Below are 23,408 nucleotides of genomic sequence, written 5' to 3' on the forward strand. Positions count from 1 at the left end.
GAGATCCAACCATCATGGATCTTAGCAAGCTAGTGGGAGTTATAAGCATCTTATGAGAGAAAGATCAAATCAATTGATTTCTCATAAAGATGTAAATTAATCTTTTGTTTACTAAGTTTACAAAAGATTAGTGGGAGTTAACCATATTCCTAAAATTGAATATATATGATATATTAATTTTGGAAATGAAAAGAATACTTCTTCGTTAAAGTTATGACTTTAAACATTCTATAACGATAGAATGTATATGGGAGATATAGTCTAAATACATGGGATAGAAATCTATAATGATATATTTCAAGATATAATTGGATTATATCAATCCCTAATAATAGACAAAAGATGCTAGGAAGTTTCTCATATGATGATAAACTTCAATTAGAAGGACGACTCTAATGAGACTAGCAAGTTGCCCTTCTCAAAGGGAACGTACCCTTTGACTCCCAAAGAAATAATGCGTAAATAGAATCCTTTATGCATACGTAGAAATGTGATTTATGTATTTCATATTGTATGAAAACATTGATATGAGTTGTACCTAGAAAGGTACAAGACGATATCAGTGCAAGCCCAGGATCAGAACCATGGCAACTATCAAGTGAGTCCTTGAGTATTTAAGAAATACTAAAGGATAGATTCCTCAAAGAATGAGGAAGCATTAGAGTAACGAAATGGAAGCGTAAATGTATTAGATTATGAATCTAATCCATCATTGGATGTTTCTTCATTATGAATGAAGAGATAATCAGATATCTCAAATGAGAGACTGAACCACATGATTAAGAATCATGTATAATGGTGACGTCGTTATTCTCAAGGTTGCTTCTATAGATAACATATAGATATCCATTGTCTAGGCCTACTACTTAGCCATTTTTGAAATGACTAAAGAAGAGGTATCATCACTGATGACCAAGCTGATTGGCTCTAGTGCAAGTGGGAGATTGTTGGAAATGTGCCCTAAAACCAATCATGTGATGATACTTTACGGACATTTCACATGTTAAACTAATCTAGTTTAATATCAAGGGCAAAGATTATTGTTTTAAGCCGTCTCATATAAATGTTATATGCTTAAACGATAAGTCCAAGGAATATGTAATTAGGAGAATGTAATTTAAACAAGTTAGATTTATGAGACCATTCTCTTTCGTATACATATCCTAAACGTTCCTGATCATAGGATTGCCAATTGGGCATTGACAGTCCGTTAAGACCAGTACGTGTTGTGTCTTCTCTCATAGAGAGTGACTGGTCTCGAGTCATTGGTGTGATTGACACCAAGACAAGCATGTAGGTGCTCAATAGCGAATGAGTCCACTGAACACGATCAACGAAGAGTTCTCATACTTATGTCACATGAGAACTCATGGTTGGGATAATGCAAAGTAGTCCTTTGACCTGAGGCATCATAGTTGTCTTGTGGTTAGGTCCTTGATCTTTGATTATGTCAAAGTCACTCTATTCGCGGGTGTCCACGGCATAGTTGGGGTTAAGCCACTTAGCCATGGAGGCAAGTGAATGCGCAACAAGGGATCTCTAACCTTCAAACCGTTTGAGGGAGAATACTCTATGATATGATTAAGAATCTCTGGCCAGAGTATGAATAAGATTTAGGAAGTCGTTTCAAATCACATTCAAAGTAATCATATAAGTAAATGACTCACATTGGATAGTAGACATGAATAAACTATCAAACCAAACAATGTGATCAAGAGTATTGTATTAGAGAAATACCATATTGCATTGTAATCCTAAACTGAATAGGTTCTCCACCTCTTCTGATTAGCTTGGGTAGCCATGACATACTGCCAGGTGTCACTCATGTTTTGTGGTAGCCCTAAAGGCGAGTAATCACTAAAGGGAGAATTGAAAGTAAGTTTCAATTCACAATCGATCGTTAAGAGTAACAATCGCCCACTGCCTCGCTAAAAGGAACCTAATGGATCGTACACCGTGTAAGGTAGAGATTGAAGAAACAACGGAGATGAGTAAGGATAATTAAATGGTTTAATTATTTATTTATGGCTAGAATTAATTAATATGTTAATTAATCAAACGAATAAGTTCGTTATAGACCTAGGGTTAGTTTTGGGCCGCAAGGCCCAATGGGATTTGAATGTCAAGCCCATTAACTCAAGTTGTATGACAACTTGAATAAACAAAGGGCTTGAAAGCCCAATAAACCCTTAAAGCCGGCCATTTAGAGGAGGGTAGTGAACTTGCATTAATTACAAGTTTGCCACTCCAATTAAGGAAGGTATAAATATGACTTTATAGCCAAAATTCATTTAGGGTTTTCTTTTGGGGAAAGGATGAGAACACAAGCTCTCTTTTCTCTCTAAAGAGGCCGGCCACCCTAGAGGAAAATAGCTAGCAATCTTACTTCCTCTAGGTCACTCATTTCTTCTTAAAATCTTACCTTGGTGTGGAGACTTAGAGGTTCTCAATTTTGAGAACTTGGAGAAACCTATTCTTCCATCCAAATCCATGGATCTAAGAAGCAAGGAATGAAGGCCCTATCTCTTGGGTGATTATCCTTTGCTTTTGCAAAGAGGAATCTACAAAGGTATAAATTTCTCAACTCACTTTCTTTTGAGTTGAGTCTTGGTTCACCTAACTACTAGGCTTTGAATTTAATGGGTAATGTTTTGTTTTGAGTGCATGCAAGCATGATTCCGCCTTTAATTTGTTAATTGCATGCTATAGATGTTGCTCAAATGAACATGTTTTTCACAAAATTTCCTTCACTGAGCATCTTGCAGTGACATATTATGAATACGTCCATAATTATGTTGTCGTCCACCACGACATATGTTAGCATGAACACCATGTCCCTGTCTCGGCTGACCAAACTACCTCGAAGATCCTACACTGCCAGCAGTAATCTCGACCTGCTGAGATTATCCCCATTGGTACCACTGTGATCAACTGGCTGAATGTGGTTGATAAGACATAGAACCTCCCTGATACTAAGGGTCCTAAGAGTACTGATGTTGTCCTGAAGTATAAGGAGCGGCGTCGCCCTGATAATGATAGGCACCTCCTCGTCCAGTCTGAGCATATCCACTAGATCCTGAAACTTGCTGGGTCGGTGCAGGTGGTGGAAAGGAAGACTGTTGGGGTCTCTGCTGATTCTGAGGGCATTGAGCAGCTCTATGACCCATCTGTCCACAAGTGTAGCATCCACCGCTGCCTCTTCTACACTTCCCAAAATGCCTAATATTACACATGCGGCATAAAGGAGCACCTGAACCACCAAAGTTTATCTGCCTTTGAAATCTAGAGCCTCCAGTAAATCTACCATCTCTCATCTGCATATTAGAACTCAATCCTCCGCTAGAAGAGCTGGAATTGCCACCGCTTCTCTTAAAATTATGGGTCTTACGAGGTCCCTGAGATGCTTACCCTTTTCCCTTATCATCTCGCCTCTGGTTCCCATTCTTTTCTTCCTCATCCTCACTTTCACTGGGCATGTTCTCTGAGTCCTCAATCCACAGTAAAATCTCATAAAACTTCTGGTAAGTGACACAGGAAGTCGATGTCACTATAGAACACCATTTCTTCTTAGTACCCAACCTGAAGCGACAAAGCATCTCAACCGGATTAGCAGTAACTTCCGGATCATAACGCGACAAATCAGTGAACATCCTATAATACTCATTAGCTGACATATTTCCTTGCTTCAGATGAGTAAACTCTTGTTTATTACGATCAATGTACTCAATAGGAGTGAACCTTTTTCGAAACAATTCTTTAAACACTCCCCAGTCCGCAATCTCCGCTGGGGTCAACTGGTAAGACTCTTGTCTCCACCAGGATGCAGGCTGCTCCCCTAAAAATCAGGTAGTTGTCTCGACCCACCTATCAGAAGGAAAATTCCCCTGACTCTGCATCACAAGAAAGGTCTTCTCGATATGATTAAGCCATTTTTCCGCTCCCTCATGTCCTTCATTTCCTATGAAATGGTTCAGCTTCAAATTATACACAGTCTCAAGAGGTGTCATCTGGGGATGACTAAATGCAGATTGAATGGCAGTAACTATAGCTTCCCCTAACTGAGCAATATCAGGGAAACTAGGCTCTGCTGAGTGTTGAGGCTCTCTACGAGGTGGCATAAATCTGACAGAAGCCATCACAAGGATTATAATATTCAAGAACTATACAGAACTACTAAACCTAGGCTCTGATACCAAACTGACACACCCCGACCGAGATCAAAGCATGATGGCCTTCACGTGAGGGTGACATAACCATGTGCACAGTGCGGAAGTAATTAAGATAAGAAATATACAAATAATTAAAACTGAATCTACTAGAGTGCACTAGAGAACAGGAAGTGTTAGGAGTCAATTACAAAAGTAAATACTCCTAATCATAGCATAATATGTCTAGGTGCAGTCCAGTAGGAGAAGTACTAGTTATACAGTACCAGGAATGTCCTACTATTATTTAGATATGTCAGAACTGCCGAAATCCTCAAGGCCACCGACAGCAAGCTTACCTAAAACCTAGAGGGGTGCAAAACAGAAAACGTTAGTTGGCAAAAACAAATGTTTTACAAAACCATTTCATTTATCAACATATCTAACCCCTCGCTGTAAAACATGTATAATTTTTCCCAGAATCAAGGTATATGCATATACATAAATATATATGAAATTATATCAATTCAAATCATGCCCCATGTAATCATATTCATATGTATGCCATGCCAAGATATCACAGAGTAAGCAATTCATGTAAGAATAATTTCATATAAATATAACATGTTAGCCAGAACCCCTGTGATAGTTTGTACGGCTGAATTCATAGCTCAAAATCAATCTAGCCGAAGTCACTACAATGACCTATACGGCATTATACTGCACAAGAGTCGGAACCAAATGAAAAGGTATGTACGACAATAATGGGTGTAATATAATCATGCTCAATATTACTCACACATAATAGCTGGGCGATAAATCGCTAGTCACCTACGAGTCGGAACCACCTAAGATGGTCTATGCGACAAGACTATGCACCTAAATTGGATCCAATATGAGCATATGGTGCGGGAGGTGACATAATAAACAGGCATGTGCCCTATCTCTGGCTAAATCATAATCACCCTAGGTGCAGTTTTATGAGCTCAACATTATTCAATCACATATTGCACAGTTGATAATTCATATAACCAAACATAACTTACCTGAGCTTACCTGAGCGTCCACAACATCACAATTATATATATAATGCATCATATATCAATTCATATACGAAATATAAATTCATATGCATGGCATCTAAGGCATACTTTCGTTTAAACACAGATTTCTAGGAAAATATCAAGTATACATATATACTGAAAACCAAAAGCCCACTCACTGGTATGTCAAAGGGTCGTAGCCCCCGAGTCGTCCTTGAACACGCTCGTCCTCAAGATAAGTCTCACCTATATGCGAATTAACTATAAAAACGTTATTTTAGAGCACATACACAAAACTAGCTAATAACTTCTCATACGTAGCTCAAATTGGGTATATGAATATACCACAGTGACCTACACAACCTCAGGATCATCTCCAAATTTTTAGAATAATTTTTGGACCCTTCACGCGCCACCACATGCCGACAAGGGCATGGCCCTTCATGCCCCCACGCGTGGCCACGTGACAAGCATATTGACGGCATCAATCAACGCTGTCAGAAATATTCTAGGGAATATTTTGTTAAAACTCAACGGTAACAGTTAAAGATGACTGACGGCGTTAGCATATTCCGTCAACCTTGACAGAATATACTCCTTTCTTCTCCAACGAGTCGCCGGTCGCTGATGACTTCGCCGGTTTCTGGGTAAAACTTTAAATCGCTTATTCTCTTTCGTTTCTTCACCATTTTCCACCAAATTGGTACCAAAATGAAGCTAATAACATGTAGAATTACGTTATATAAGTTTCAAGGCTTAAAATCTACTAGGTTTTCCCTGAGAAAGCTCGATAGTTCAGCTTACCTAGATATACGTCGATCTCCGCCCTCCGACGTCCAATTCCTTCCAACGAAGTACCCCAAGGCTCGTGAGGACCTCCTTAAGCTTCCTATAAGCTTCAAATTCCCTGAAACACAAGATTTCACGTATGCATGAACAGACAAAATCGAAGCTAGGGTTTCCATGTGAAATCGAAGGTTTCCTTACCTGAAAATGGTACCTTTGAACTCGTATGGTCCTCACGAACACAATGGTGATCTTAAAACCTTCGATCTACAAGGTTTGATAGGATTTCTGGGTTGGTCCGTACGAAGAAGAGAGAGAGTGTGAAAGTCTGAGAGAGAGAGAGCACGGGAAGGAGAGAGAGAAAAGATGGGTGTGTGTGTGTGGTCTAGAAGCCACCAATCAAAACTATGAAAAGTCTTAGTCCTAATTGGGTCACCAATCTAAAACAATTTAACCCAATAATAATTCACACACATCAATTAACATCCGAGGACAATTCCGTCATTTTACATCATCGATAATAGGAGTTCGGGACAGGGTGACAATAGATCACTTCAATTTTGACTTTGATAATGATACATATAAGAAATATTTTTCATGGAATGAATTGATTATATTATCAGTAGATCTCCAAGACTTAATTTTCAAAACTCTTCCAAGTTTTATTTCCTTACAATGGAAGAAAGTCAAGCTTTGATCTTTAACGACGAAAAATGGTAGTTCGTATGAACCAAGTCACTATCTTAGTTAATCTCTAAGAATCTATTTCATAATTATTTTTACTTTTTATTTTAATGTAATAAATGAGAATAGATAACTTTTAGCGACTATTTTTTGTTTTTTGTTTTCAAATAAAACGAAAACTGAAAATTGTTTAGAAGTACTGATTAGTTTTGTGTTTAAACAGCCTCGTCCTTTGAAAATAATGGACACATGTATATTCCTTTCTCATGACTTAAACTTAGTGGCAAACTTTTTAAAGAAGCATTCGATGACTATACACCAAGTATTAACTTGCATTAGCAGTAATTGTACTTATAATTGGGCGAACAAATTATGCCAAATATATAAAACTCAGTACCTTAATATTATATTAATTCGAGAGATGTTATGGTAAATCGTTCATACTTACACGACACATGATTAATTATTTACCGTAGAAGCACGTAAATCCCATAATGGTTTCGCTTCGATTTCAACCAAAGATGCTCAAATTTGCTTCATCATTGTATCACTCAACGAAAAGCACCCTAAAACTATGAAGCATCACAATTTGGTGACACCATGCCCAACCAAAACAACCCTTCCCTCTAGTACAAGTATAGAAAGAGAACACCGTCTCAGCCTTGGGAATTAATTAAGAAGAAACAGAGAACAGAGAGTTGGAGGAGATTTCAACGGATTTCTTCCATTACTGATTCTTTCCAGAGTGCAGGGCTTTATTTAGAGGCTATAGAAAGATGGATTCATTTGTTGGGTTGTGAACTGTTTTAGTACACGTGCTGAAGTGTGGGTAAGCATAAATAATCCAATTAACATGCATAATTTGCAGAACATTGGATTCCATTTAATCATATTTAATTAATCCATGTTATCATGGTTAATTGACGTGCTTGTGTTACAAGTTCAGAATTCCAACCTTTAGATTTATATGCGGACGAATTCAATGCTATTGAGTCCCCGTGTTAGCCCTCTACTAGTATACACACGAGTAAATTTTTGGTTAATGAAGCAGGAAGACATCAATCTGCTAGGATCTTCTCCTCTAGGTGGTGCGACAAGGTGTCACTACCAAAAAATATTATTTGCCTACGAAATTTGGCCCAACAAAACCATATTTAGTTGGGCCAAGTTATTTTACCTGACGAAAATTCTGTTGGTCGAACAAAGCTAGTCAACATTTAGGATTTTGACAAAAGCATGGCTTGACAAAATAATCTCGGAGGACAAGGGTATTTATTCGTCAGGCAAACATTTGGCCCCAAGGGAAAAAAAATGAAGCGTATTGTGTCAAACGTTGCCCAACATACCATAAAGGTTCCGTCGCACAAAAGCTAAATTAGGTTTAAGGTTTCAAGTTTTAGAGTTTTCTTTCATCAGGTCAAGTGGATATATTCGTCAGGCAAAGTGAGAGTTCAGTTTCTATGATGATTTTGCATATCAAATTCCTTCGATGATTTTGCAATCTGAAAATTCAGTTTCCATGATCTAATCGTCAACTTGTTTGTATATACTTCGACTCACATACACCAAAAATCACCAAAAACAAACATTCGGATATCAGGTAACCAAACGAAATGGACGATTAAAAATGAAAAATCACGATTAACGATCGTTTCACCTCTGATTTTAATATTTTTTTTTTACAACTACATCCTCGACCCTATAAGAAACAGTAACCGAACTCGATCATCAATTTAAAATATTTACACTAGTGGACACTACAAAAGCTTTCGTTCTACTTAATGAAAATATAAAATAAACTCTTAAGTCTTTGTTGAATCTACTATTTTGACTAGATACGCATTCTACGAAACTAGTTTCAACAATCCAACCATCAAACTTGTTTGTATATACTCTGAGATCTCATACTCCCAAAATCACCAAAAATAAACGTTCGGAGATTAGGTAACGGGACGAAATCCTTTGATGGTAGGAAGAAGAATCACGATTTTTTGTTATACACGAGTGAATTTTTGGTTAGTGAAGTAGGAAGACATCAATCTGCTAAGACCTTCACCTCTAGATGGTGCAATAAGGGGTCACTACTAGAAAATATTATTTCCCTATGAAATTTGGCCCAACAAAACCATATTTAGTTGGGTCAAGTTATTTTACCTTACGAAAATTTCGTTGGTCAGACAAAGCAAGTCAACATTTAGGATTTTGACAAAAGCATGGTGTGACAAAATAATCTCGGAAGACAAGGGTATTTATTCGTCAGGCAAACATTTGGCACCAAGGGAAAAAAATGGCGCGCATTGTGTCAAATCTTGCCTGACATACCATAAAGGTTCTGTCATATAAAGGCTAGATTAGGTTTTAGGGTTTTGTTTCATCAGGTCAAATGGATATATTCGTCTGGCAAAGTGAGAGACATGATTGGCATATTAAATTCCTTCGATGATTTTGCAGTCTGTAAATTCAATTTCCAAAATCTAATCGTCAACTTGTTTTTATGTACTTCATATCACATACACCAAAAATAACCAAAAACAAACATTTGGATATCAGGTAACGAAACGAAATCGACGATTAAAAACGAAAAATCACGATTAACGATCATTTCAACTCTGATTTTAATAGTTTTTTACAACTACACTCCTCAACCCTATAAGAAACAGTGAACAAACTCGATAATCAATTTAAAATATTTACATTAGTGGACACTACAAAAGCTTACGTTCTACTTAATGGAAAATAAAATAAACTCTTAAGTATTAGTTGAATCTACTATTTTGATGGGATACGCATTCTACGAAACTAGTTTCAACAATCCAACCATCAAACTTGTTTATATATACTCCGAGATCTCATACTCCAAAAATCACCAAAAATAAACGTTTGGAGATTAGGTAACGGGACGAAATCCTTCGATGGTTAGAAAACAAGAATCACGATTTTTTGTTACACACGAGTGAATTTTTCGTTGGTGAAGCAAGAAGACATCAATCTACTAGGACCTTCTCTTCTAGGTGGTGCGATAAGGGGTCACTACCAGAAAATTTTACTTGCCTACGAAATTTGGCCCAACAAAACCATATTTAGTTAGGTCAAGTTATTTTACACGATGAAAATTCCGTTGGTCAAACAAAGCAAGTCAACATTTCCGATTTTGACAAAAGCATGGTGTGACAAAATAATCTTGGAGGACAAGGGTATTTATTCGTCAGGAAAACATTTGGCGTCAAGGGGAAAAAATGGCGCGTATTGTGTCAAATCTTGCCTGACAAACCATAAAGGTTCCTTCACACAAAGGCTAGATTAGGTTTTAGGGTTTTGTTTCATCAGGTCAAGTGGATATATTCGTCAGGCGAAGTAAGAGACATGGTTGGCATATTAAATTCCTTCGATGATCTACGGTATGCAAATTCAATTTCCACGATCTAATCGTCAACTTGTTTGTATATACTTCGAATCACATACACCAAAAACAAATGTTCGGATATCAGGTAACGAAACAAAATCGATGATTAAAAACTAAAAATTATGATTAACGATCATTTCACCTCTGATTTTAATAGTTTTTTACAACTACACTCCTCAACCCTATAAGAAACAGTGAACAAACTCATTCATCAATTTAAAATATTTACACTAGTGGACACTACAAAAGCTTACGTTCTACTTAATGGAAATATAAAATAAACTCTTAAGTGTTTGTTGAATCTACTATTTTGACAAGATACGCATTCTACGAAACCAGTTTCAACAATCCAACTATCAAACTTGTTTGTATATACTCTGAGATCTCGGTCTCCAAAATTCACCAAAATAAACGTTTGAAGATTAGGTAACGGGATGAAATCTTTCGATGGTTAGAAAAGAAGAATCACAATTTTTGGTTACATACGAGTATACACACGAGTGAATTTTTGGTTAGTGAAGCAAAAAGACATCAATTTGCTAGGACCTTCTCCTCTAGGTGGTGCGATAAGGGGTCACTACCAGAAAATATTATTTGCCTACGAAATTTGGCCTAACATAACCATATTTAGTTGGGTCAAGTTATTTTACCCGACGAAAATTCTGTTGGTCAGACAAAGCAAGTCAACATTTAAGATTTTGACAAAAACAAGGTGTGACGAAATAATCTCGGAGGACAAGGGTATTTATTTGTCAGGCAAACATTTGGCGATAGGGGAAAAATGGCGTGTATTGTGTCAAATCTTGCACAACAGACCATAAGGGTTCCGTCACACAAAGGCTAAATTAGGTTTTAGGTTTTAGGTTTTAGGTTTTAGGGTTTTGTTTCATCAGGTCAAGTGGATAAATTCGTCAAGCAAAGTGGGAGACATGGTTGGCATGTTAAATTCCTTCGATGATTTTGCAGTCTGCAAATTCAATTTCCACAATCTAATCGTCAACTTGTTTGTATATACTTCGAATCACATACACCAAAAATCACCAAAAACAAACGTTCAGATATTAGATAACGGAACGAAATCGACAATTAAAAATGAAAATTCACGATTAACAATCATTTCACCTCTGATTTTAATAGTTTTTTACAACTACACTCCTCTACCCTATAAGAAACAATGAACAAACTTGATCATCAATTTAAAATATTTACACTAGTGAACACTACAAAAACTTACGTTCTACTTAATGGAAATATAAAATAAACTCTTAAGTGTTTGTTGAATCTACTAATTGTACATGATACGCATTCTACGAAACTATTTTCAACGATCCAACCATCAAACTTGTTTGTATGTACTTCGAGACTCCAAAAGTCACCAAAAATAAAGTTTGGAGATTAGGTAATGGGATGAAATCCTTCAATGGTTAGAAAAGTAGAATCACGATTTAACGATCATTTTAGCTCTGATTTTGATGATTTCTTTTATACCCTAGAAGAATACAATGAACGACTCAACCATCAATTTAAAATATTTACACTAGTGGGTACCACAAAAGTTTACGTTCTACGTATTGGAAATATAAAATAAACTCTTAAGTGTTTGTTGAATCTATTGTTTTGACGAGATAGGCATTCTATGAATTAGTTTCAACAATCCAACAGTCAAACTTATTTGTATATACTCGAGATCTCATATGCCAAAAATCACCAAAAACAAACGTTTAGAGATTAGGTAACAGTAAGAAATCTTTTAACAGCTTTAGGACCTTTGATTTTGATGATTTTTTTTTTCTGAAGAACGAATTGAGAGTATAACCACACACTAATTTAACCTGACCATCATATTTGATGATCTTTAACCGTTTGAAATAAAATAAAATTGTCGTCTTTGCCCGACGAATTAGGTGCAAGTAGTCAGGCAAATTACAAAAATTCGTCGGGCCTCACTTCCTTCCTTCTTTGTTTTTCATGTGTGTATGTGAGAATCAGACACGAACAAACTAACAGGAAAACCGAAACCGAACCAAAGAAAATCAAACCGAAAAAAGAAAAAAAAAGGAACTATAAAAAGGGAAAGAAAAACCAAACTGAACTGAACCGAACAATGACTTCAGTTTGGTTTTCGATTCCGGCAAAAAACCAAAACGGAACCAAACCCGCCTCTAGAATCAATAGTCTCTACTTTGGTGTATCATTTGGAGCCATTTTTCTATCTCTTATCGTAATGTAAGAGATGTATAAAAAGAAAAACGATGAGCATCCGATGTATAAAAAGACACTTGCCACAAATGAAGAGCTGCTCGCACTTCTTCTTCATGCTTGAAATGCAGCTGGAGTAACTGGTCTGCCGGCCATTGAAATTTGAAACAAGCGCCACGGCCAATTCCAAGGGTATACGTTGGACCGGCGGGTGTTGGCATGTTCAAAACTGCATCAGTATCCGAAAAAAGCCGAGCTTGACCTATCGGTTTTGCAATGATGTTGCCCCTTGCTCTGTTTTTCTCTTTTCTTGATTTCATTTCAATTTTTGTTTGATTAAGATTGGGTAGTATGTGTTCATATTAGAACTTTATCAAGTCTTTTCTGCTTTGCTGCAGATATGGAACGATAGCATATTATTGTATTCCATGATGCACATATAGTAGCAACTTGTATTTTTCTTTTGTGCACCATATCAATATATCAACATAATAACGTCACAATATCAACATGTATCGACACAAAACTGTCACCTATACCGATATGATAGCCATCGTATTAACCACAAGTATTAAAGATGTAAGGAACTAGTTGCATAGGTTCGTAGAAAAGCTCTTCCCAGTATCAATGCAATTAGCTTGAAAGGCTCTTCAAGGTAATCTGTCAATTTAACCAATAGAATGACATCATCATGCACAGAAATCAGTCTGGTGGAAAGCAAGGATTCGAACCTTAATCTTCTCATGTACATCTTATAACGTGCATAGCTAAATACAAGTTGAGAGCCCTATCAATTTCAGTCTAAGTACACTTAAGTATTCATTCAAACTGACGGTTTTTATTACAACTGTTGTTGCAAAAGTTGTTACAACAGTATTAAGAACCTCCATAGGGAATTGAATGTTATCTATATGACCCCAGGCGACTTTATAGTGGCGCTGAAAAGTATGCTAGGTTGTTACTTCTAAGGATGTAAAAGTAGCAATATGTAATCCCGCTCTAATGTTCTGCTGTTGTCATGACCAACTTCTCAGGGAACTCTTTAAAAATAAAACACTCAGAGAGCGTCAACATGCCATATCCATTCAGACCGACAAAGGATTTAGAAATGTAGCCCCCAACTAAATTCATTCCTATTCAGATTCAGATGGCTTGTTAATCCAAACTTGACATGGTTTCATAATTGACTCTAACCTGAAAAACTTCTGAAAACTCATGGATCAAAGATCTACAGGTAATATCAAGTAGCTGGCCATCATCGGGATCAGGTAGATTTGCTATTCCAGATGTCTGAAATTCCTCAAGCAAGCCTTTAATGCTTCCAACCTGATAACCTTGTAACCCACAAGGTACGATCCAACGAAAAGGGGTCAAGTCTGTATTCACATTCACTGCTAAGCCATGATATGTTATCCACTGTTTGACTCGTATTCCAATGGCTGCCAGTTTCTGGTTTCCTGAAGAAAAATTCAAATATAAACATCACAGGAAAATTCCAGCTGCCAGTTTCAATACCAATATTCTTGGTTTTTAAACATTTTTTCAACATGACTAAATTAAGAACAAGGAACCACTACTTGTAAGGAAGCTATGAGAGCAACAACCCGGTATTGGCAATGATAATAAGCTATAATACAAAAGGAAGGAGATAGCATGCCTTTGTTTTAAGATGCATACCAAACCAAACACCAGTGAGGCCCTCAAGCCGAGATGCCTTGATACAGAATGTCCTTGAAAGAGCACGGATGATCACCTCCTCAAGTGACCTGAGGTACCAATGAAGATCCATCTTGTGATTTCGTAGATTCATAATAGGGTACATAACTATCTACAATGAAAAACGTATGCATCCAAGGTTAGGAAAATTGACCCTATGAGCAATTAAGTCACATGTTCAGATTTTGATTCCTACTTTATCACCATGGGCTAACAAGTTCAAATTACAATGGCAACATCTTTGAAAACATAAATGTTTAAATTCAGGCATTAAAGTACCTGACCCGGACCATGATATGTAACCTCACCGCCACGTTCAGTTCGATAAATGTCGAAGGGAGCATCCTTGATATCGAAATTAAGGAACTGTTCTGAACTAGCAGTTCCTAAGGTATACACAGGATGATGCTGAAGGACGAACAGTGAGTCTGGGCAATGCTCATTCCTCTCTATCAGAGTTTTCTTCTCCTCAACTATGCTCTTCTGCCAATCCCATGCCTGACGGTAAGGAACCTGCTGCTTGTACATATTGAAGCACTCACACCTGCACAAGTCCAAGTTGACCAGGTGGGTTCCGTGGGACATTATGAGTAAATGAAATGATTTGGAAACTCACTCTCTTGTTGGGTCCAGAGAATAAAAGGTGGACTGCTGAGTTTTAACATCTGAAACTTGATTCGATTTTGATAAGATCCGCAGAGAGAAAGACGGAGGAGGTTTATGTCGACGCTTAGAGATTGGGTATGTTGGAACAGCAGCGACACAGTGAGTCACCGGAAGAGTCATACTGTAGGTGGTGTATGGGCTCCTACAATGAAATGGACTGGGAATGAGAATGCAGTTGGGAAGGCAAAAGAAATTTAGAAAAACAAGAGAAACATGCACAGGGCAGCCAACAATACATTCACATTGGTCGAAACAATATTAATAAAAAGCATAATCAACGTGAAAGACCCCAAAAATTACATTGCAATTGTGGTGCGAACAAAATCTGTTACAGTTGACAACTTACATGAAGGAGCTAAAAATACATATGCAAAGGTTGAATCTGACAGTCTGTTCCCAATAAATTAATACTTTGAAAGCGTTTTGACATTGATATTGAAGTGAATCAAAGTAATATTTCTTGTTGGAAGCTTAGAGGTGAAGTTAATCCAACGAAGATAGGTTGAACAACAGTATTTGCATTTGTGGAAACAACAATAACAACAGCAGCATACCTCAACAAGAAGGAATGAGCCAAAGAAAGCACCTAGGGCTAGCCCAGTGACCTGTCATTCACAGAATTGAATTGAATTGAATTGAATTACAACCCTAAATTGAGAAATTACCGACACTGATTCAATCTCTTACGCCGTGAATTGTGATCCTCCTTGTTATGATAACTACCAACCTAAATCCGCTAGCTCAACCTCAACAAGTTGCAGGAATGGAGGAAAGGCGAAAGGAAGAAGAAGAGCACGGAGAGCGTGCTTGGATATTGTTTATATATTTTCTTTCAATTTTTCGTTACAAAAGCAAGGGAGTCATTGCTCCATTTACAGAGTTTGGCCCAAAGTGCCAACTCAGTGATATGAATGTAATAAGTGATTGGTTAAATCACTTAGTAGAAGTAATATCAGGGTTAGTCTTTAAGTGGGTGTGGTTAAGTAGTGCCAGGTGGCATTAGTTGAGTTGAAAGTTGTATTAAGGCTCACATGGAGCTTGTGCGAGTCGAAGTGTGATTTCAATCAAAAACTTATCAATTGCAAAATATTGTGGCTTAGCTTCCCTCTCCTCTCTCTACCTTCTTCCGCCATTGTTTTCCCCCTCTTATCTCTTATCTGAGCTGCTTGCAGGTTGAGATAAGGATCCTAGGCTTGGTCCTTATCACTCAGCCTATTAACAACTTTTGACAGGAATTACATAAACAACCGATTAAAGGCTAACAATTATTTAACTCAGTGGTAATTCGAAGACCCTATCATCACTCCCTCCTTATGACAACCTTGTCCTCAAGGTTCAAGCTTGAAATCTGGAAACCTACTCTTGAATTCGTCATAGTATTCCCAAGTGGCCTTCTCAGCAACATCATCCAGCCAGTGTATCAGCAATTGGACCCCAACGGCCTGTCCTTTCTTATAGATCCTTCGAGCCAAAACAGCTTGGGGTACTGAGTGTGACATCCCCTCATCAGATACATCAGGTAACTCAGTTAAAGGTTGAACCAGATTACCCAAGTGTTTTTTTAGGCAGCTGACATGGAAGACTAGGTGAATTTTTGTTCCCTCAGGCAATTTCAATTTATAAGCTACAGTTCCAATTCTTTCCACAATCTCATAGGGGCCATAAAACCTGGGTTACAGTTTATGGTATGAGTGTGCATAATGCTTGCAATTGGTAAGGGACAAGCCTGAGGTACACGAAATCCCTAACAGAGAACTCCCTTTCAGTTCTGTGCTTATTTGCCTGCATTCTCATTCTGTGTTGAGCTACTTCGAGGTTGCTCTTAAGAATGGATAAGATTTTGTCCATATCTTTCAAACATTACTCCATTGAATCCAATTTGGATGTCCCAATCTCATGAGAAAACCACCATGGGGGAGGGTACCTATACAATTGTTCAAATGGAGTGAATTTGGAGGATGAATGTATAAAGTGTTGTAATTCCATTCTGCCCATGAGAGCCATTCCACCCATTTTCAAGGTTGGGTGCCAGCAAAACACTTAAGATAGGTTTCTAGGCATCGATTAAGCATCTCAGTTTGCCCATCACTTTGAGGGTGATAACCTGAGCTTATGCAAAGTTTAGTCCTTTGCAGTTTAAAGAACTCCTTCCAAAAGTTGCTCAAGAATATGGGATCCCTATCACTCACAATGGTAGAGGGCATACCATGGAGTTTGAAAATGTGGTCCACAAAGACCTGAGCAATCGAGGCAGCCGTGAAGGGATGAGACAAAGCTGCAAAGTGAGCATACTTAGTGAATCTGTCCACTACTACAAAGATCACAGACTTCCCTTTGCATAGTGGTAACCCTACAATAAAATCCACACTTATGTCATTCCAAATCTGTTGAGGAATGGGCAAGGGTTGAAGTAGTCCGGGTGGTGAGATTGTCTCATATTTGTTTTGTTGGCAGATTTGGCATTCTACCACATAGGCTTTGACATCCTTCTTAAGCCCCTGCCAATAGAAACCCTTTTTTATTCTTTGATAGGTCTTCAAAAACCCATTGTGACCTGCAGCTGGTGTGGCATGTATTTCATTCAAAATCTTTGCTCTCCACGATAATGTTGGGCTAAGCAACACCCTTGCCTTATATTTAAGAAGGCCATTATCAACCTTGTAGTTGTGGTTACCATCATCATTAAGACTAGCCTTGAGGGATTGTATTTTAGACTGAATCCAGTCATCCTTCTCATAGCTCATTCGCAGATCATCAAGCCAACCAAAGTAAGGGTAAGAAATAGCTAAGCAGTTCATATTGGTACTTGGGGGACTTTTCATTTCAGCATGAGGATCAAGCGAGTCATGTAGCCTAGAGAGGGCATCAGCTACTAAAGTCTCAGACCCTTTTCTATATTGAATCTCGTAATCGAACCAAAGCAGCTTTGAGACCCATTTATGTTGAAATGGTGTGTTTGCAGGAAATACTTAAGGCTGCTGTGATCTGTCCTTATAATAAAACGTCTTCCGTGGAGCTAGTTTTGCCATTTTTTGATGGCATGCACAATAGCAATTAATTCCTTTTCGTAGGTGGACAAGGCCTGGTTCTTGGGCCCCAAGGACTGATTGGTGAAGGCTATTAGCTTCCCTTGCTGTTGGAGCACTGCATTGATACCCACATCAGATGCATCACACTCAATCTCGAATGGTAAAGAAAAATCAAGTAGTGCTAACACCTGTGGAGATGACATAGTGTTCTTAAGAGTTTGGAAAGCCTTGGTTGCCTCAGGTGTCCATATGAAATTGTCTTTCTTGGTGAGTTGGTATAGGGGATGGCACCCTGGAACAAATTTCCTATAGTACCCGGTAAGTCCTAAAAACTCTCTAAGTGCCTTGACATTGGTGGGGAGGGGCCAATCTAGAATAAACTGAATGTGTCCAAAGTACTCAATCTTGCTTTGTCCAAATGCACACTTCTGTTTTTTTTACAAAGAGATGATGTTGCTACAGTAAGCTAAAAGTGACATGCAAGTGATGTAGATGATCCTGCCACGACTTGCTATAAACCAAAATGTCATCAAAGAACACTAAAACAAAGTGTCTCAGGTGAGGCTTTAAGATATCATTCATAAGGTTTTGAAAAGTAGCGGGTGCATTGGTTAAACCAAAGGGCATCACAAGGAACGCGTAGTGCCCCTCATGAGTTCGAAATGATGTCTTCTTTATGTCAAAGGGATGCATAAGTATTTAGTGGTAGCCAGACATTAGATCTAGCTTAGAGAAGTAGTAGGCGCCACTGAGTTCATCCAAGAGATCATCAATAAGGGGTATGGGTTATTTGTCTTTGATGGTGATGGCATTTAGTTCCCTATAGTCCATGCAGAGCCTCCACAATCCTTCTTTCTTTTTTACCAAGAGAACTGGACAGGAAAAGGGATTATGATTGTCTCTAATAAAACCAGCATCCAGTAACTCATTTACTGCCTTTTCAATTTCAATTTTTTAGATAGGGCCATAGTGATAAAGTCGGATATTGGTTGGTCTAGCAGCCAGGATAAGAGGAATTTGATGGTTATGGGGTTTGGAGGGTGGCAATTGTTGTGGCAGGGAAAAATGGAAGATAACTGTCTATTAATTTATGTAATTCCTGGAGCTGAGCTTGGCTGAGATCACAAGCTTCTAATTTCATGGTCTCCAAGGAATACAAGAATAACCCCATATTTAAGTTATGCATTTCCTTGCCATTTGGTGTAGGGAAACCTCCTTAATCGATGGCAATGCTGCTTGAGAGTGAACAAGTTTGTACTGCACGTTATCCTTGTGTAATTCAAGGGTTATCAACCAAAAATTCCAAAGGACCGAACTAATCGAAGATAACCAATGTACTCCCAAGACAATGTTACAGCCCCCCTAAAGGGATAGCATATAAATCCACAGTGCAACTATAGGCTCCCAAAGACAATGGTGTGCTAGGACAATACCCCGAGCCTCTAATTTTTCCCTCATCTGCAATTATGACTTCGAATGCAGAAGTGGGTTGAGTTTGCTAACCGAGAGTTTTAAGTAATCGAGAATCCATAAAGTTATGGGTGCTGCCAGAGTCAAGAAGAATTGTAACACTGTAGCCCTTAAGTAATCCCTCCACTTTCATAGTGTGTACCTAGTGCTCCGCAGAGGTGCCATAAAAACCACACTCACTAAGCTCCATAAGGTTAAGGGACGGTGGAATGTGATGTGAAAAATAAGTTAACACACAAATTAACCCTCTTGTTGACAATTATAGTATGGATAAGTAGGGATCGTTCTTAAACCGGGGATTAGGAGGGATTGCTAAAACACTCTAAACTGACTTGAAAACGTAAAAACAAAGTTTAAAACACTAAACTAGACTCAAAGAATGCAAAACTAAACTCTAAAACACTAAAACGAACCAAAAGAATCAAAACAGCAACCAAACACTCAAAACTGCCTAAAAACCACTTTCTAGGCAGTTTTGAACACAAAGCATCAAATTGGACGAATTTGGGTTTTAACTTGTACCAAAACACTTAAAAACATAAACCAACACACTTTCCAATTAATCTAGGAATTCAAAATAATTGGGGACTTGATTTGGACGAAAATAAACTTAAATGGCAGATTGTAAGAGAAACAAATTGTAATACAAAGTTATGTAGAATCAATGGATGATGGAATGGCTAAGGGGTTCTTCTCCACACATGAAATATATGCAACGTAAATCAATTTCCAGTTATCAATTCAATAAGTTATGAACCTCAACACTCCAAGTTAATTAGGTCCGCTTAAATTAACCTTCAGATTTCCCTAGGATCATTGAATTGGATGAATATGCATCGCAAACAAATTATTCCTAACAAGTTCTTTATATGAACAGCATGATAAAGACACAAGTTAGAATCATTACGTTCTTTGGAAATCATAAGCATCGACAAGGCATTCGTAACTATGAAAAGCATGATACTCTTGCCAGGAATCTACTTAACACGATCGTGACTAGCGACCTTCACTACTTACGAATATAAATTCATAACGATTAGGTGAAACAAATTTATATCTTAGCATCAAATTCAAGCATGCAAATTAAGCGTGCACTCTCAATCAACATACAAGAATAAGTTCTAAATCAAATGGTTAAGCAAATTGTATTCACGACTTATGTAACAATAACTGGAAGTAATCAACTCATTTCACATATATAATCATGGTTTTGAATACACCCTTAGCCAAAAACGAAATTAGCCAATCATACTTAAAGCAAAACAAAGATTGCATGAATTAGACATTAAAATCCAAAGAAAGAAAACACCTAGAATGCTCCAACTTGACAACAAGGGCATCCAAGATTCCTCCTTTCCCTTGCTTGCGGCAGATTGGGTTATGGACAGGTTTTGGGTAGTTTTATGGTGTAGAATGGATGGGGAATGGTATGGAAAGGTTTAGGGTGAGTGTGGAGGAGTGTTTGATGGTTGGAGGGTGGTAGAAAACTCGGCAAAGATGGTGGAATAACGTGGAGTGGCTGTTATGTTTTCTGGGCACTAGAATGGTGTTTTTGGGGTGTTTTGCTGCCTAGGGTGAGTATGGACGAATTTTCTACATGAATGATGAATATGGGAGGTTCAACCCTTTGCCAAGGGTTGTAAACATGTATATATAGGCCCCAAAAAAACCCTAGAGAATCAGATTAGGCAGTGGAGGAAATGCACAGCAAGGAGGGTGAATTTGTGGTGTGCAATGGTCCAAGGATGAAAATGGAGCAATGATGCAAAGTATGGAGGGTAAAATGGAGTGGTATTTCAACTAGGGAGCATGAATGATTGTGTTCATTGCATGGAAATGAAAAGGGGAGGTGAAATGTTTCAGAAATTAGTCAAAGGTGCAGCAACATGTGTTGCACATGGCATTGGATCCCAAATGTGGATGATGGAGCATCAATTGGTGCATGGAATGGTTGTGAAAGTTGTGTGAAATCAGATGGGTGAAGGGAACAAGAGGTATGCAGCAATTGAGTGTGATAATTGAGTGTATTGGGGCATGAAATCAGAAATATTTTAGGGGACAAGGATGATTAAGCATGCATGGGAATCCAAAGGGAATGCAATGTGGATTGCACGGCAAGGATGCTCTTGTTCTTTTGTGGCTGAATTCATGATCCTTTGTACACTAATTCTTCACACTCTTAGCCTCTTTAAGTCTTCAATTTCGTCCAAACCTTGGTTCCAAATATGTGACATGCATTCCAAGCTCCATTTTGCTCCAAAATGCTCCAAAATGCATCTTCTTGCCTACTTTGTCCTTAAAATCTGAAAACACATGAAAATGACTTTAAACATTAAAATAACTAAGGAAACACGACATAAATGCACAAGAACAAGCCAACTAAATCGCATAAATATGCTCCTATCAAATTCCCCCACACTTAGCTTTTGCTAGTCCTCGAGCAAACAAAGAAATAAAACGAAACGGAACGAATACAACACAACCTAAACCTTCCAACATTTGCCTCAGGGATTTCCAATGCACATGACATGTTAAAGATTATCATCCCCACAGATTTGAGTCATCTCTACACTTAAGCACATACTTAATCATCGTCACTACTTACTTGTTCACGTTAATCAATTAAAACAATGTTTTTGATGTAGTAACATGCCTTAGAGAAATCACTCAATTCCTTACAAGATATGCACTCAATTTTCACTCAGATTTTCTAACTACACACCCTATACTAGTTATATGTGAGAAGATTGATGTAGATATGGAAACGAACGCTCACATATATGTATAACAAATAACGCAATTTCTGGAGTTAATAAGCATGTTAAGATATGATCTCATGAATGGAATGCTACTACTTAGATGCGAGAACCAGTGATACCATATGCTCATACCAAATTCAAACTCCACAAATTGAAACACATAACACTCAAGATTGAAGTCAAGGGTTGTAATGGGGCTTGGGGTGATGGCTAACAAATGAAGGTAAGGGAAAACAAATGTTCTTAAAGAAATAGCAAATAAAATAATGAACTTGAACTTAGAATTCACTTAGATTGCAGAAATCAACTTTTAGACGTAAGGGAAAGATTTAAACAACTCTTAGGGTCAAATTCAACTCTTTTTTTTTTTTTTTTATATATATATATATTTTTTTTTTCTTTCCACCCGTGCCTATGGCACACTACTTACATGAGAAACACTTCCCCCACACTTATTTTCTGCCATACATAATTACAAGGAATTCAATTTGAATCATGCTTTACTATGCTTTAAGAACAAGGGTATGGATGGTCCTAATCTAGGCTAGGTGAGGATAACGTGGGTTAACAAAGAACGTAGGCTAACAAGGCTCAATGGGGTTAACTTAAACAAATAATGAAGTAGGATACAAGGCAATTTGGCTTTGGTGGTGGTAACTACACAGCTTCATCTTGAATATGTGTTATGCAAATCAATATCATGCTTTGAATGAAATGGGCATGAGTTTTAGCATTTGGAACTAAATGATGAAACGCCTTCTAAGTAGTAACCAAGCAAAGAAAAATGAGATCATGCAACGACTTTAGAAAACAATAATGCACAGATTATCAACTCTCCAAATAACGTTTAGGCTCAAGTCTCACAAGGTTGTAGCGTTTGTTTGAGTTCCTTTCTGCAAGCATGTTACAAAAACTAATTTTTCCTTTATGATTGCATGTGAATTCATAAATTATAACTACAACCAAGTATAAACCAAAGAGCATATCAAACTTTCATCCATGTTTATAATTCTCTTTAACAGTCATGTAATTAAAAACCAAATCCTCATCATTGTGTTGGAAGGTACCCTAAGACACAAAATAAACAAACAAAAACAACTCTTTTTCGGTTTTTCAAAACAATTTTTCAAATTTTTATGAGATTTTTGGATTTTTATGTCAAAACACACTGAAACACTCCAAAACAGCTTAAAACACTTAAACAACAAGGAACAACACTAGAAGTAATGGGTGATAATTTTCTACGAATTTTCATGCAAAACAATAGTTACCAATTCCCCCACACTTAAATCGAACATTGTCCTCAATGTTTCAAGCATATACTCACACCAAAAACAAGCAAATAACAAACGACAAATAAACATGACAAATATGGCAAAGTAAAAACCAGACAGAGTAGAGTTTAAGAAGGCAAATCTGGTTTTGGAGATAGTTGATCTTGTTGACTTTCCACAGCTTTGATCTTGAACTGGATTGGAATTGTACGGCGAAGCTTTGCTCTTTGGTGA

The 23,408-nt window shown here is 37.6% G+C and overlaps 3 protein-coding genes across 6 annotated transcripts; all 3 read right to left on the reverse strand.

The window, feature by feature from the left end:
• Positions 1-2,981: 2,981 nt before the first annotated feature.
• LOC139193151 (uncharacterized) lies at positions 2,982-4,136 on the reverse strand. Its single transcript, XM_070816127.1, has 3 exons — positions 3,865-4,136; positions 3,409-3,738; positions 2,982-3,348 (listed from the first exon to the last, which is right to left on the reverse strand). The coding sequence occupies exons 1-3, from the start codon at positions 4,134-4,136 to the stop codon at positions 2,982-2,984; spliced, it is 969 nt and encodes a 322-aa protein (XP_070672228.1).
• Positions 4,137-12,700: 8,564 nt separating this feature from the next.
• Positions 12,701-15,543, reverse strand: LOC103409412 (octanoyltransferase LIP2p, chloroplastic-like). Of its 4 annotated transcripts, XM_070815756.1 has the most exons (7): positions 15,330-15,515; positions 15,197-15,247; positions 14,593-14,784; positions 14,256-14,520; positions 13,938-14,088; positions 13,455-13,717; positions 12,701-12,920 (listed from the first exon to the last, which is right to left on the reverse strand). In XM_070815756.1, exons 3-7 carry the CDS (start codon positions 14,760-14,762, stop codon positions 12,894-12,896), a joined length of 876 nt encoding a protein of 291 aa, XP_070671857.1. In that variant the 5' UTR covers positions 14,763-14,784; positions 15,197-15,247; positions 15,330-15,515; the 3' UTR covers positions 12,701-12,893. The 4 variants fall into 4 exon arrangements, with proteins under 4 accessions (XP_070671857.1, XP_070671858.1, XP_070671854.1 ...); XM_070815757.1 differs by lacking the exon at positions 15,197-15,247 and having other exon boundaries at positions 15,308-15,487; XM_070815753.1 differs by lacking the exon at positions 12,701-12,920 and having other exon boundaries at positions 12,969-13,717; positions 15,330-15,543.
• Positions 15,544-15,970: 427 nt separating this feature from the next.
• Positions 15,971-16,490, reverse strand: LOC139193152 (uncharacterized). The gene is made up of 2 exons (XM_070816129.1): positions 16,378-16,490; positions 15,971-16,310 (listed from the first exon to the last, which is right to left on the reverse strand). The coding sequence occupies exons 1-2, from the start codon at positions 16,488-16,490 to the stop codon at positions 15,971-15,973; spliced, it is 453 nt and encodes a 150-aa protein (XP_070672230.1).
• Positions 16,491-23,408: the final 6,918 nt, after the last annotated feature.

The sequence above is a fragment of the Malus domestica genome, chromosome 16 (genome assembly GCF_042453785.1).
Source record: "Malus domestica chromosome 16, GDT2T_hap1".
Classification (NCBI taxonomy): domain Eukaryota; kingdom Viridiplantae; phylum Streptophyta; class Magnoliopsida; order Rosales; family Rosaceae; genus Malus; species Malus domestica.

What these genes read in the sequence shown, in the direction of transcription:
- LOC103409412 (XM_070815753.1), bottom strand. Translation starts at nt 14,762, where the DNA reads ATGACTCTTCCGGTGACTCACTGTGTCGCTGCTGTTCCAACATACCCA. An exon ending in TCTCTGGACCCAACAAGAGA is followed by an intron (nt 14,521 to 14,592) that starts GTGAGTTTCCAA and finishes GGACTTGTGCAG; the next exon opens with GTGTGAGTGCTTCAATATGT. An exon ending in CCTCACTGGTGTTTGGTTTG is followed by an intron (nt 13,718 to 13,937) that starts GTATGCATCTTA and finishes ATTTTTCTTCAG; the next exon opens with GAAACCAGAAACTGGCAGCC.
- LOC139193152 (XM_070816129.1), bottom strand. Translation starts at nt 16,490, where the DNA reads ATGGACAAAATCTTATCCATTCTTAAGAGCAACCTCGAAGTAGCTCAA. An exon ending in TTCTCTGTTAGGGATTTCGT is followed by an intron (nt 16,311 to 16,377) that starts GTACCTCAGGCT and finishes ACTGTAACCCAG; the next exon opens with GTTTTATGGCCCCTATGAGA.
- LOC139193151 (XM_070816127.1), bottom strand. Translation starts at nt 4,136, where the DNA reads ATGGCTTCTGTCAGATTTATGCCACCTCGTAGAGAGCCTCAACACTCA. An exon ending in GGGAATTTTCCTTCTGATAG is followed by an intron (nt 3,739 to 3,864) that starts GTGGGTCGAGAC and finishes GTTTCGAAAAAG; the next exon opens with GTTCACTCCTATTGAGTACA. An exon ending in CGAGATGATAAGGGAAAAGG is followed by an intron (nt 3,349 to 3,408) that starts GTAAGCATCTCA and finishes TGGCAATTCCAG; the next exon opens with CTCTTCTAGCGGAGGATTGA.